This window comes from Rhinopithecus roxellana, chromosome 3 (assembly GCF_007565055.1).
Source record: "Rhinopithecus roxellana isolate Shanxi Qingling chromosome 3, ASM756505v1, whole genome shotgun sequence".
NCBI classification, from domain to species: Eukaryota; Metazoa; Chordata; class Mammalia; order Primates; family Cercopithecidae; genus Rhinopithecus; species Rhinopithecus roxellana.
Window position 1 is genome coordinate 53,316,327 of NC_044551.1, and position 14,292 is coordinate 53,330,618.

At 34.2% G+C, this 14,292-nt stretch overlaps 1 protein-coding gene across 1 annotated transcript; it reads left to right on the forward strand.

Annotated features, from left to right (window-relative positions):
* Positions 1-12,322: 12,322 nt before the first annotated feature.
* On the forward strand, positions 12,323-14,084 carry LOC115896462 (elongation factor 1-alpha 1). Its single transcript, XM_030927333.1, has one exon. It carries the CDS (start codon positions 12,394-12,396, stop codon positions 13,780-13,782), a length of 1,389 nt encoding a protein of 462 aa, XP_030783193.1. The 5' UTR covers positions 12,323-12,393; the 3' UTR covers positions 13,783-14,084.
* The last annotated feature ends 208 nt before the right edge of the window (positions 14,085-14,292 follow it).

Consider the following 14,292-nt stretch of genomic DNA (forward strand, 5'->3'; position numbering starts at 1 on the left):
GCATTAATGATAGAATTGAATACTGTAATAGTACTTTAAATCAAATTATATATAATTTGATTTAATTTAAAAATATATTTGATATACGTATTGTAATAGCACTTTAAATCAAATTATATATAATGTAATTTAATAATGCACATATTTGATGTGTGTGTATATATATACATATATATATATATATATATATATATATCCTGATGCTTTAGCATCAGGATTTTAAAAGAAATAAAAATTACAGCAAAATTCAGGAACAATTTAGGGCAGAAAGCACATTTCGCAAGGTAACAATTTATCTGAAGATTTGAAACTTGATTAATGTGAAATACCTTCAGAACAAAGACTGTATTCTGAAAAAAGATGACTAATTACTTTCTTTTCTCTGTCACTTGAATCCATTCAATTATGATTATAATGCAAAACAAAAAGATTGAAAATAAAGATAGTTTAAAATAATAACTTCGGGAAATGTATGGCTAGCAGGAGTTTGTTATACATTTTATGGATTAGAAAATAAAGCCCTAAATCTAAATTGATACATTTATATAAGACTGAACAGAAATTGTCAAGAGTCAAATCTAAAATCCTGTTCTTGAGATCAGTGTTTTTCTAACTATATATGGTTACTTTCTACACAAGCTATTTAATAGAAATATAATTTCTATAATAATATATAATAATTTCTATAATATAATAAAGATTTTTTTTACTCCAATGACAATAGATCTCACAGCAGTGTCTATAAATCCTGAGAATAGATTACCTACATAAACATTATTTGAAGGTGGGTATATCATGTCTTTGAGTTTCTGGGTCTCACCAATAGTGGTTCGATTCAGAAAAACATCTAGCACTAGCATCTTAATCCTTAATACATTTCTCAGGTGCTGCCTTTTAGAAATGATGGGAGCCATTATTCTGGAAGACCACTCAGTGGAGTTCAAAACTAACCACAATAAGGGATTTTTTTTAAAGATATAAAATTTGACTTAGGCTTTCACAGAAACAAATCTTGAGATGAAAATTTGAGGATAAATAAAGTATTGAGAATCCAGAAAATGTTACTCTGGTAAGGGAGAGTTAGGGAAATCAGTAACCAAAAGGAAAGAAGACAAAATAGAGGATGCAGTGTCCCTTGTAGTCAATTGGAGCGAAGTCCCTGTCTTTCCTCCCTCTCTGTAACACAAACACACATCTCTGGCTTACTCTATACTGAAAGGGTTTTCATAGTCACACAGAAAAGAGTCATAGGTGTTAGAAGTAAAAATTTTTTGTCATGTGCAAGTGTGTGCTGAATTTACAAGAGTGGGGCATTGACAGTGTTTGCGACATAGAACCCACAGTGATTAGATTGTTGAGTCACATAAAAGAATCATTGTGATTTACATGTGTGTGTGTTTATGTGTTTGGACTGAAATAAACTATAATACAGTGAGTATGTCTTTGACATTGTGTTGAGAGATTTAGCAAAATACAAATACAGAATACTCAGTTAAATTTAAATTTAAAATAAACAATAAGTTTTTACTATAAATATGGTCCAAATATGGAACGGGGAATAGTTGTTTAAGCAAATATCATTTATTGTTTATCTTAAATTCTAATTTACTTGTACATCCTTTGTTTTATCTGGTAACACTATTTTGGTAGTAACTTTAGTAAGAAACTGATTTTGCAGGATTATAAGAACTTATTATTACCTCAAGAAAATTCTGAAAGTTCTCCGGCCCATAAGCCACTTTTACCAAAATAGTTTAAGTGAAGATTATGCCAAAATTTCTCATACATTTTAAAGATTAAAAGGAAGGTATTTTTTTTTTCGGTAATGACTAACAGTATAATAAATACAAATTAGAAATATACTTATAAAGCTTAACATTTCAGAAATACACGAATCATAGTTCATTCTTTGTTTTCTGGCATTGTTCAGATAGATTTTTTCCAATTTTTAGGTAGCCGATTCATTTTATTTTTTGCATTAAAAGTAAAGAATAGCCTCTGAAGTTAAATTTCAAATTCACAAATTTTAAAATTTACATCTGCCTACTATGAAAATGCATGCCCATTCAGCTAATAGAAATAAACATTTCTTAAGTCAGTATACAAAAGTGTGAGATAAGTCTACAAATAACTCATTTCATGTAAGGTTTCAAGTATGTCTGAATTTATTTCACAGAACAAATTTTATCAACATCTTATAAGTAAAGTAGAAACAAGTCTAGTATGGAGATAAGAATCTGCCCATCAAAGTGATAGAAGCCTATGTTTGCAACAAAGTTGCTACGTGCAGTAGTAAAGAAAAATCCAGGGGATAGATTAAACCCTTTATCACGGTGGACAAGCTTGCTTGGACCACGATTTCTGCCTCATGTGTTTACTGCATTTTTTCAACCAACTTACTTTTCCCTTATGTGTAAGAATATCTTAAATTTGACTAGTTTTCACAGAACACCCAGCTCTATCTTCCCTAAACCACGTAACTAAGTAGATAAACTCAATTTCCTACTGACAGGGAAAATAGAACTTCAGATGGAATTTAATTCAAGCTTCCTTCCAGCAGATCTGTAAGCCAACCTGTGTTCAGGTGTGTTCTTTCCCAGTACCTCCACTAAATTTAGGCATGCCCTTTCCTATGAAGAACTTACCCAAGAATTGTCCTCTCCTCTGCCTTCCCTACAGAGACATTGAAGAGGTCTGTGTATTGAAGAGCTATGTATTGAAGATATATATGTATTGGATTAAACATATTCATATTGACAAATCAGGTTACTGCATCTTTATAATCTATTTTTAAATAAATACTTCTCCTTTGATTCCTTATTTCCATCAAAGGGACATCTTAATTATCTCCTTTTCATTATCTATATTTTCTTGAATTGTCTGTATTCACACTACTGCTCTAATTTACCTCTCATTTTGATTCCCTTTTAACCTGACTTCCTTACTCACTATGCCATAGATTCTATTTGGTTTCATTTAACTTTCACTAATTCACTAATGACCTTTAACTGATTAAATTCAATTAAAACCTAACAGACTTTATTCACCAGTAATCATTCTGTTGATGGCAACTTGTTACACTTGTTTGTTTGGTTGCTGGTTAGTTTTAACTATCAATCCTTGATTTCCATGATCATGCAAACCTGAATCTTATTTTATTTCTGAACCCTTGTTTTGAGCCCCATATGTCATCATTTCATGCTTCTACACATCATTAGATGTTGCAGTTACACAGAAGATATTATAGAGTCTCTTTCTAACTCTATACTTCCTTGCTAGATGATTGAATTTTATGCTAATTTTCAAACCAATATTAACTTACTTAGAGTAGCCAAAGCAATATCTCCATCAAAGATTGTCTTCTGAGCTCCAAGCTTCCATATCTACAGGTACACTTTACAAAGTTCTTTGGGTATCTTGCAGGCAGTTCAATCTCAACATATTCATCCATGCATTCATTCACTCATTAGAAAGTATCCATTGAGTGCCTAGTATGTGTATAGGGGATATAACAGCCAGTGAACAAAACAGAAAGAAAACAATATAAAATAAAATTTTATCTTCTATGTAGTTAAGGTACTATTTCAAAGGATAAAACAGACTAAATAGCTGTTATGTCCTTATTAATAATTTATCATTGGCTCAATATTAACTGAGGAAAGGATTAAGAGGTTAAAGAAAGCTTGTAATTTTTGATGGAGTAGCCAAGGAAAGCACTTCTGTGTAAAAAGTTTGAAGAAGGTGAAACAAATAGCTTTGGGGTTACCTTAGGAAAGACCTGTTCAGTCAAAATATACAAGTACAAAATATACAAGGACAAGGGCCCAGAGGCAGACAAGTGATTACTGAAGGATATTACCAGAAGGCTAAGAAGATGGAAGAAAATGATAACATCAACGGAGTAATGGGATCCCTGCTTAGGAGGACTTTATGCATCATTATAAGTGGTTTGATTTTTACTGTGAATAAGATTGGAAGTTATTGAGCAGAGGAATTACAATGACTGCCTTACATTTTAACAAGATATATTTCGAGTTACCCTTTGTGATTGAAGTCATCACAGAAGGAGGTAGAATAGCTAGAATGCCACTGCAATAAATCAAGCAAGAGATGAAGTGCTTTGAACAATCTGTGAACAGTGGAGTTGCTGATATATTTTCAGATGCTAATATTGATGAAGGTTGAAATGGTGGTTCTGCCTTAATATATGAGAAAAACTAGAGTCAAGGATGATTCCAAGATTATTTATGTAGTTATGTATAACTGAACAATTGGAAAACTTTATTTGATTCTTACTGACTTGAGTAAAACTGGAAACTGACATGAAATATTCACTGAAACTTCATCCTTGCCTATGATGTCTCTTCTCAGTATGTGACACTGATCTGATGCTTAATACAGAAAATTAAAAATCATGGATGTATCTCTCTTTTTGAGAGAAATATATATATATATATATATATATATACACACACACACACACTACACAAACACACACACATATGTAATAAGCATACATATATATAATAAGCATACATATATATGTAAGTGTATAACATTTTTAAAATTCAAAATATAAAGACCACATATTGACACCCTTAAACCACTCCCTTGTTATCCTCTCTAGTCCAATCTATTGCAAAAGTAACTTAATCAGATCCCCCACACTCATTTTTGTCCCATTCAAATTCATTTTTTAAACTAGAGAAAAATTGATTTAAAAGTTAAAAAAAATTTAAGATATTTAGCTTAAAATCATTTGATTATCTTTTTAGTTTCCCTTAAATTCCAAAGCCTTAATCTTATTATCAAAATCCTGAATAGTCTAATTCTCATCTGCCTCTCCAACTTTGCATGGAGCCAAACTATCTTTTAATTCATATAGTATAACTGCCATAATCTTCTCAATGGACGCTCAATGTTCCTCAATGTACTCCACTCTCTTTTTCATGATATGATCTCTAGATATGCAATTTTCTCATAGAGTTCATAGACTATTAATTTCTATACCTACAATGTACGGCTCATTTGTTAATAAAGGCATAGATTTTGTATTGATACTGATTTGTCTCTTCCATCAATCAAGTAGAAATGCTTTCATTTGGTTATGTGTTAAAATATGTATACATATATATTAATTTAATGTAAATATGTATTAACTGATAATTCATTTGTATATTAATGTAATGTTCAGTTTTCTGAATTTTTATGGGTTTTGATTATAATGTGGAGGCATTTCTCAAGTTGAATGTAGAAAAGCATTAGAAGACTAAGTTTTAGTATGTTTTCCGTTGCAAATAAATTAAGAAAACACTGGATTAAATAGGTTTTAAGATATATACCTTCAGGACAAAAAGTATCATTGTTATAATATCATAAAATTCATATGACTATGAATTTTCTAATACTAACATCTTGGTAGACATTAACTCACAGTGAAATCTAGAATGGTTAATATGTGAACATCAAAAACAACTTATTAATTCATATTGATTGATCAAGCAAATTAATGACCAGAATATATCCAGTAACAAATGTTCATTCAATGACCTATAACTCATGTTGATATAGTCTGAAAGTAAAATAGAAAGAATTGGAACAAAGACATATAGTGGCTAAGAAATAAGGCAACAGCTATAATGAAGTCTCATTTTCACTTTCAACACGAATGGCTCTAACGTAGCTTTCCCCTCATCCACAGGAGATAAATTATAAACTCCCCAGTGAATGTCTGAAACGATAGATAGTACTGAACCTTATATATACTAAGATTTTTTCCTATACATACATACCTATGATAATGTTTAACTTATAACCTAGACACAGTAAGAGATTAACAGCAATAACTAATAACAGAGTAATTATAACAATATTTCAGCATCTCTACTCTTGTGCTTTGGGGGCCCTTATCAAGTAAAATGAAGGTTACTTGAACACAGACAGTGTGTTACCACAACAGTCAATCTGATAAGTGGGACAGCTACCAAGTGACTAACTGGTGGGTAGTTAGATGATGTGGATACCCTGGACTGAGGGATGCTTCATGTCCTGGGTCTGATGGAGCAGGACTGCACAAGATTCCATCCCACCACTCAGAACGGCACGCAATTTAAAACTCATGAATTGCTTATTTCTGGAAATTTCAATGGAATATTTTCAGACAGTCTTGACTGTGGGTAACTGTGAAACCATGGAAAGTGAAACTGCAGATATGGGGGGGATAACTGTAGATGAAATTTCATAATAATCTATGATTTTAACACATGATAATTTTATCTGATTAAGAAGTTACATTCCTTTGCAAAAATTTAAACCAGAAAAGACTGGAGGACTATTTCAGGTTTTGTGGATATCAGTAAAAGGAAGGCAATTTCAAAAGACATGTATTCTTTGATTACGAGCTGAATTCAAAATAAGAAAATGACCTGGGAATATCAACCCATTAAAGTGTATATGTCAGCGTATTTTCTCACAATGCATTTTAAAATACTTTTGCCATTCTACAGGATATTTTATATTTTTTATACCAGGTGATAGAGGAAACTTAAGTATGCATCTGGTAGTGGCATAATGTGTTATATATACGTATTTTGTAAATCAATAAAAATACTCCAAGACTACAAAAAAGAAAAGCATTGTAAATTTACCACACCATGCTCAGCATCTTATAATACATCTGAAAAATTCAACTGACATCTTGATAGGTGTTTTAAAATACTTCGTGCACCACCTTTGAATTTTACTTTGAAGTGAATTGATCCTAAGGGAGTTAAGAGTTGGACTTGAATGTGAGCCAACAGACACTCTATAAATATCCAAAAGCAAGGTTGCCTTTGAATTTTCTTAAGAAATGAAAATCACAGGAATCCAGACCTTCTGAAATGTTTTCCTTGCGCTTAGTTTATCTTATTTCCACCTTGTATTGTATGTAGGATTAACTTTGCTTTATAAATTCTTAAATGCATTTAACTTACATCTATAGCCTAATGATTTAGCCTTCTCTTATTGAGAGCAGATCATCAGAACAAGTGCATAGTATTTTGGGTTTCTGGGCCTTTCATAAGATTATTCTAGAAGTCAGCTTTTTTGTGTGTGGGTGGCCTGAAATGTCAATTAGGATCAGTCCTGAGTCTCCTGCTGACTGTTCTCTATTTCTATCTGCAGGAGTTTACCTCGGAGAATGTTCATTTTCAGAAGTTTGTGTCTCAGTGCTTCATCTGAGCCTTGGTTTGCTTACCTTTGCAAAATGTATAAGACTCATATGTCTTTTTTTAACTGAGTTTTTCTTAAAAGGTTGTTGTTTTGTAACATCTATTTTAAAGTGTTTTTAAATGCTAAAACTTGATTCCAGAATGTTGATTATTGCTTATTTCACTATTCCTTGACTCAACAATTTTATGATTGTCCTTGGTACCCAAAGCTGTTTTGGTGACAAGTCCAAAATCATTACCATAAATGTTGTGATGTGTTGCTTCTTTTTCTGAAGTGCTCCAAACATTGGGCACGCAGGTTTATATTATTTGTTTTGCAAGAATAGGATTATGAGAATGAAGATTGACTTCAAATGCAAATGAACTTCATATATGGGAAACCAAGATAATAGAAGACTCAAAGGTAGAACTTAAAGAGAAGATTAAGCCTTAATATATGGAAAATTTTGAAACATTCATATTCCACCACGACACAGGATGTGTCTCATGGTATTTAAGCAGATGACAGATAATTATCTGGCAGAGGCATTACAGAATGAACTCTGGCACTGAGAGAAAAGTTATTCCAATTAATTTTTGAGGACATTTTGACTCTAATATTTAGTAATTTCGATATTCTGTAGAAAATTAACAGGGAAAATTCTATTCCTGGATATCCAGTATCCTAAAACACAAAAGTAAAAACTTGTCACTAAAAAAACAAGTAAAAATGCATATTAAATATAAAACTTTTAAAGTTTTTTTTCTGACCAAAAAAAAGTAAAAGCAACAACCAAGATTGAAAAAGACAGATGGAAATCAGACTTTCAAGCTGAAATATACATTTTAGCTGCTCTGGAGGATTTTGTTTATTTCAGTACACTCGAGGGTAACATATTTAAAGCTACCCTAGAAAACGAGAGAAGACACGGACCTGTAAAAGTTAGTATTTTGAATGGGAAACACCATCACAGGCAGTCACAGAACCAAAAGAACCAAAAGGACAGTCTTAAAAAGAACAGGCTGCAGAAACAAAGCAGACAATAAGGGAAGAAATCTTTGTACACCTAAGCAATGTATAACAAAAAGGTACCCTGGGAAATTTATAATCATAGAAATACCCTTTAATACATCTAATTTCTGCATTTTCAATAACTGCTATCCCCAAACTCAGAAAAACATGATTAACTGAAATTAGCCCTGAGTATCTAGCAACCTCAGAACCTGTAATAAAAAATGTAATATTCTCTGAAGAATATACTGTCAAGTTTCACAGGTTCTACTAAGCTCAACTGAAAATGAGTTCACAAAATGAAATTATAAAACAAAGGAGAGATTTTTGTATTTCAATAAATGGTATCATATTGCTGCTCCAGGGCATTATCATTAATTTAGGTAGCAGTAGCACAAGAAAAAATAAAAAGAGTGTTTGAAAATTATTCAACACAATAACTTATGAATGGAAGAATATTAAAATTAGAAATATATTAGAATTAGAAAATAGTAAGAGTAATAAAAATACAATGCCTGAGTAATGTTTAGATATGATTGCTTGAAAAAGCTTTACTTGTTTAAATTAGAAAATAATACTAAAAATTCATGTAATTGTTGATACTGAAGAAGCTAAACAAATAAACTAAGTGGGTTTTAAACAAGGCAATGAAAGAACAGAAATTAGGGAAATATGAAACAAATATATATTTTAAAAAGCCAGTTGTCAAAGCCTAGTTCTTATAAAAGACTAATACTATATACAAAATATTTTACAGTAGGTAAATTGAATTATGTTTTCAAAATATTTGTGGGTTTTTTCATACTAAGCCCATTCCAACCTAGTTATATAAAAATAAATACATTTTTACTATTATAAGATTTATTTTTTACCACATTATTAACTACCTGGTATAGAAATGGACAATTGTATACATGGACTTGCTACAACAAATATGTATGTATGACATTTGTCTCAGGGATACACAGTAGAAGTTGGAAAGATGCTTACTTATATTACGGAACAATAAAATAATTGACAAAATATTGCTTGCCATTATATGGAAAGAATATAATATGTCTAGTGAATCCTGTCGTTAGGCCACTTATTCAGAACTCTGAATATTAGTAGTGTGTCTTGGTTACTATTTCCTGTTATTGGTTCAAAAGATGGGCTCAGGAAAAATGAGACAATATATAAAAAGAATGAAAAGAAACCAAGAGACACCTGAAATGTCCACATTTATAACCATTTTGAGGTGGCCAGATGGGAAGGGATTCCTGGCAAAACTCCAACAGGCCTATGCACTGGGAGGAGCGAGCACTGGGGTGGAGCCACAGAAAGTCTTGTGGGAGGAGTCTGGCCTCTCCTCTTCCTGGGTGGAACCTAGGATTCAACCCGCGCGGCAGGAAGCACGCTAGCAGGACCCTGGCGTTACAGAGGGCAGAGGGTCCCTGTTTCCTTTTTCCTTTTCACCCAATAAAACCTGTCCTCCTCACCCTTCAAATTGTCTGTGAGCCTAATTTTTCATGGCCTTGTGACAAGGACTCCATTTTTAGCTGAACTAAGGAGAAAGGGTCCTACAACAGTTTCTCATTTCCAACTAGAGAAAGGGTAAATCTAGAAGACTGATGTGTACGTGTATGTGTGTTTGTGTGTGTTTGTGTTTGTAAGGGCAAATGACATGTAGTAAAATAATTTTTAACAAGTAAACAATAAGTGAAACCCTTTTGTTACTTGGATTCGTAAGTGCAAGAATTTTAAGTACAGTATGGTTTAGACTGGGCTTTAACTCTGATGTAATATTTTATTTTTCTTTAGATGTGTGTGGGTAGTTACGTTGATTTTAATATTAATTACATATTTCTGTACGCATAAAATAGTTTAAATGCTTTAAGAGGAAACAATTTAAAAACACTTTCTAGAACAGAGAATAACAAAAGTGAGCAGGATAATTTATTGTTAAAATGGTAACAAACATCATTTTTAAGGGACTACAATGAGATTTCTAAACTTCCCTTGAAAATTGGGAAAGACACCAAACAAACGTTTATAAATTTGATTAAAGTAAATTACATGTGGAATATTAGAACATAAAAATAACTAAAGAAATAGATGTAAAAACATTAAAATGATTATTTTTAAAGAAAATCTAGGCCGGGCGCGGTGGCTCAAGCCTGTAATCCCAGCACTTTGGGAGGCCGAGATGGGCGGATCACGAGGTCAGGAGATCGAAACCATCCTGGCTAACACGGTGAAACCCCGTCTCTACTAAAAAAAAAAAAAAAAAAAAAAAAAAAATCTAGCCGGGCGAGGTGGCGGGCGCTACTCGGGAGGCTGAGGCAGGAGAATGGCATAAACCCGGGAGGCGGAGCTTGCAGTGAGCTGAGATCCGGCCACTGCACTCCAGCCCGGGCTACAGAGCGAGACTCCGTCTCAAAAAAAAAAAAAAAGAAAAAAGAAAATCTAAGAGGAAAACATTAAAAATAGAATAAATTAATTGTGATATTTTGGAAATTCAGTGATTTAAAGTGAGGCAATTTATTAAAATGAAAATATCATTAGTTAAGGAAGTGGGTCTTACAGTAGCCTCCTAATTATGTTGTTTGTTCACTTTTTACTCTGATATTATTAATTTGGTATATTTATACTTATAGAATTATCACTATTATTATTATGTACACAATTAACATTTATTGAAAACCTACTCCATAACAAATACTATACTAAATACTGTGATCACAGTGGTTAGTAAAGAGTCATTAAAATTTAAAGAGAATATAACCTTCCCCACCCACACATGTGAACACAAGTTAACAAGTAAGTAATTGCTATGTGAATACATGTTATGAAATGACTTATTAAGGCACAGTGTTCAGGAGTAACCAGTAGAACCTGACTAATGAAGAATATTGTTTGCAAAAGATATTTCTGAGAAGGTTACTTTTGAGTAGAAATCTTGAAGGCAATGTAGTCAGCCATTAGGTTTGTGTGGTGGTATGAAGACGGCTTCTACAGCAGATCAAGCTGGGGAATGACAGAAACATTTGGTCACTAGTTAAGAGTTTGGATCATATTGTGGTTCTACTTCCAATTTTTTTGAGCAACCTCCATATTCTTTTCTATAGCCACACCATTCTAAGTCCCCACTAGTCGTGTGTAAGGGTTCCAATCTACATAAACAAAATATGGCATATACGTACAACGGAATATTATTCTGCCTTACAAAAGGAGATCCTGCTGTTTGCGGTAATGTGAATGAATCTACAGGCCATTAGGCTAAGTGAAATAAGCCAGTTGCAGAAAGACAAATGCTGCGTGATTTCACTTAGATGAGGTATCTGAAATTGACAAACTGATAGAACCAGACAATAAAATGGTGGGTAGCAGAGGGCTGGAGGGAGCGGGCCATGGGGAATAGTTTTTTAATTGTTGTGAAGTTTCTATTATGCAAGATGAATACGTTCTAGAGATCTGCTGTACAATTTAGTATCTATAGTTAACAAGATGGTGTCTAACACTTTAAAATATGTTAGGAGGATAGATCTCATATTAGGTGTTCTTAACGATAACAGCAGCAGCAGCAACAACAGCAACAAAATATCACCAAAGGAAAAAACACAAGGACATTTTTAGGGGTGATGGGTATGATTAGCACTTTAGTTGTGATGATAGTATTATGAGTGTATGTATATGTACAAACTCATGAAAATGTACACATTAAATGGGTGTAATTTTTATATACCTCAATAGAGCTAAAAAGAAACAAAAATCTAGAGTTGCCATTTTCAAATTGGAAGAAGGACCATAGACCCAGAGCACAGTGGTGAATTAAGTGCCTAAAGGGAGATTGCAGAAATAGGAGAGCCCAGGGAATCAGAGCCTCATGGTCTAGTTCAGAAATGTTGGCTCTATTCTTAGTAAAAGGAAAGCATTGGCTACACTAAGCATGAAAGTGACATGTTTGATTTTCTGGCTTATAAGCCTCTGCTGTGCATGAAAATGAAAAATAGAAGCTTAGAATAGGGCAGGGACAGTATGAATTTGAAAAGTGGATAATCTGAGCTATATTTTGGAGTTATAAATGACATACTAACTGACAAATTATCTGTGACAATGAAGAAAGTAAAGAATCAAAACACGAGAAAGCTTTTTCGCAACGGGTTTGCCGCCAGAACAGAGGTGTCGTGAAAACTACCCCTAAAAGCCAAAATGGGAAAGGAAAAGACTCATATCAACATTGTCGTCATTGGACACGTAGATTCGGGCAAGTCCACCACTACTGGCCATCTGATCTACAAATGCGGTGGCATCGACAAAAGAACCATTGAAAAATTTGAGAAGGAGGCTGCTGAGATGGGAAAGGGCTCCTTCAAGTATGCCTGGGTCTTGGATAAACTGAAAGCTGAGCGGGAACGTGGTATCACCATTGATATCTCCTTGTGGAAATTTGAGACCAGCAAGTATTATGTGACTATCATTGATGCCCCAGGACACAGAGACTTCATCAAAAACATGATTACAGGGACATCTCAGGCTGACTGTGCTGTCCTAATTGTTGCTGCTGGTGTTGGTGAATTTGAAGCTGGTATCTCCAAGAATGGGCAGACCCGAGAGCATGCTCTTCTGGCTTACACACTGGGTGTGAAACAACTAATTGTTGGTGTTAACAAAATGGATTCCACTGAGCCACCCTACAGCCAGAAGAGATACGAGGAAATTGTTAAGGAAGTCAGCACTTACATTAAGAAAATTGGCTACAACCCCGACACAGTAGCATTTGTGCCAATTTCTGGTTGGAATGGTGACAACATGCTGGAGCCAAGTGCTAACATGCCTTGGTTCAAGGGATGGAAGGTCACCCGTAAGGATGGCAATGCCAGTGGAACCACGCTGCTTGAGGCTCTGGACTGCATCCTACCACCAACTCGTCCAACTGACAAGCCCTTGCGCCTGCCTCTCCAGGATGTCTACAAAATTGGTGGTATTGGTACTGTTCCTGTTGGCCGAGTGGAGACTGGTGTTCTCAAACCCGGTATGGTGGTCACCTTTGCTCCAGTCAACGTAACGACTGAAGTAAAATCTGTCGAAATGCACCATGAAGCTTTGAGTGAAGCTCTTCCTGGGGACAACGTGGGCTTTAATGTCAAGAATGTGTCTGTCAAGGATGTTCGTCGTGGCAACGTTGCTGGTGACAGCAAAAACGACCCACCAATGGAAGCAGCTGGCTTCACTGCTCAGGTGATTATCCTGAACCATCCAGGCCAAATAAGTGCTGGCTATGCCCCTGTGTTGGATTGCCACACGGCTCACATTGCATGCAAGTTTGCTGAGCTGAAGGAAAAGATTGATCGCCGTTCTGGTAAAAAACTGGAAGATGGCCCTAAATTCTTGAAGTCTGGTGATGCTGCCATTGTTGATATGGTTCCTGGCAAGCCTATGTGTGTTGAGAGCTTCTCAGACTATCCACCTTTGGGTCGCTTTGCTGTTCGTGATATGAGGCAGACAGTTGCGGTGGGTGTCATCAAAGCAGTGGACAAGAAGGCTGCTGGAGCTGGCAAGGTCACCAAGTCTGCCCAGAAAGCTCAGAAGGCTAAATGAATATTATCCCTAATACCTGCCACCCCACTCTTAATCAGTGGTGGAAGAACGGTCTCAGAACTGTTTGTTTCAATTGGCCATTTAAGTTTAGTAGTAAAAGACTGGTTAATGATAACAATGCATCGTAAAACCTTCAGAAGGAAAGGAGAATGTTTTGTGGACCACTTTGGTTTTCTTTTTTGCGTGTGGCAGTTTTAAGTTATTAGTTTTTAAAATCAGTACTTTTTAATGGAAACAACTTGACCAAAAATTTGTCACAGAATTTTGAGACCCATTAAAAAAGTTTAATGAGAAAAAAAAAAAAAAAAAAAAAAAAAAAAAAAAAAAAAAAAAAAAAAAAAAACACGAGAAAATGTTATGTCTCTAATAACAGTGTATAGTGGTGGTGTTTATGCAGAAAGACGACTGGGAATATCAAGTTTGTAGGGAGGGATTCTGTGTTTTTGTTTATGTTTTGCTTTTGAAAAGCATTTAAATGTGAAATATTTTTATGACAGCAACATAGAGATT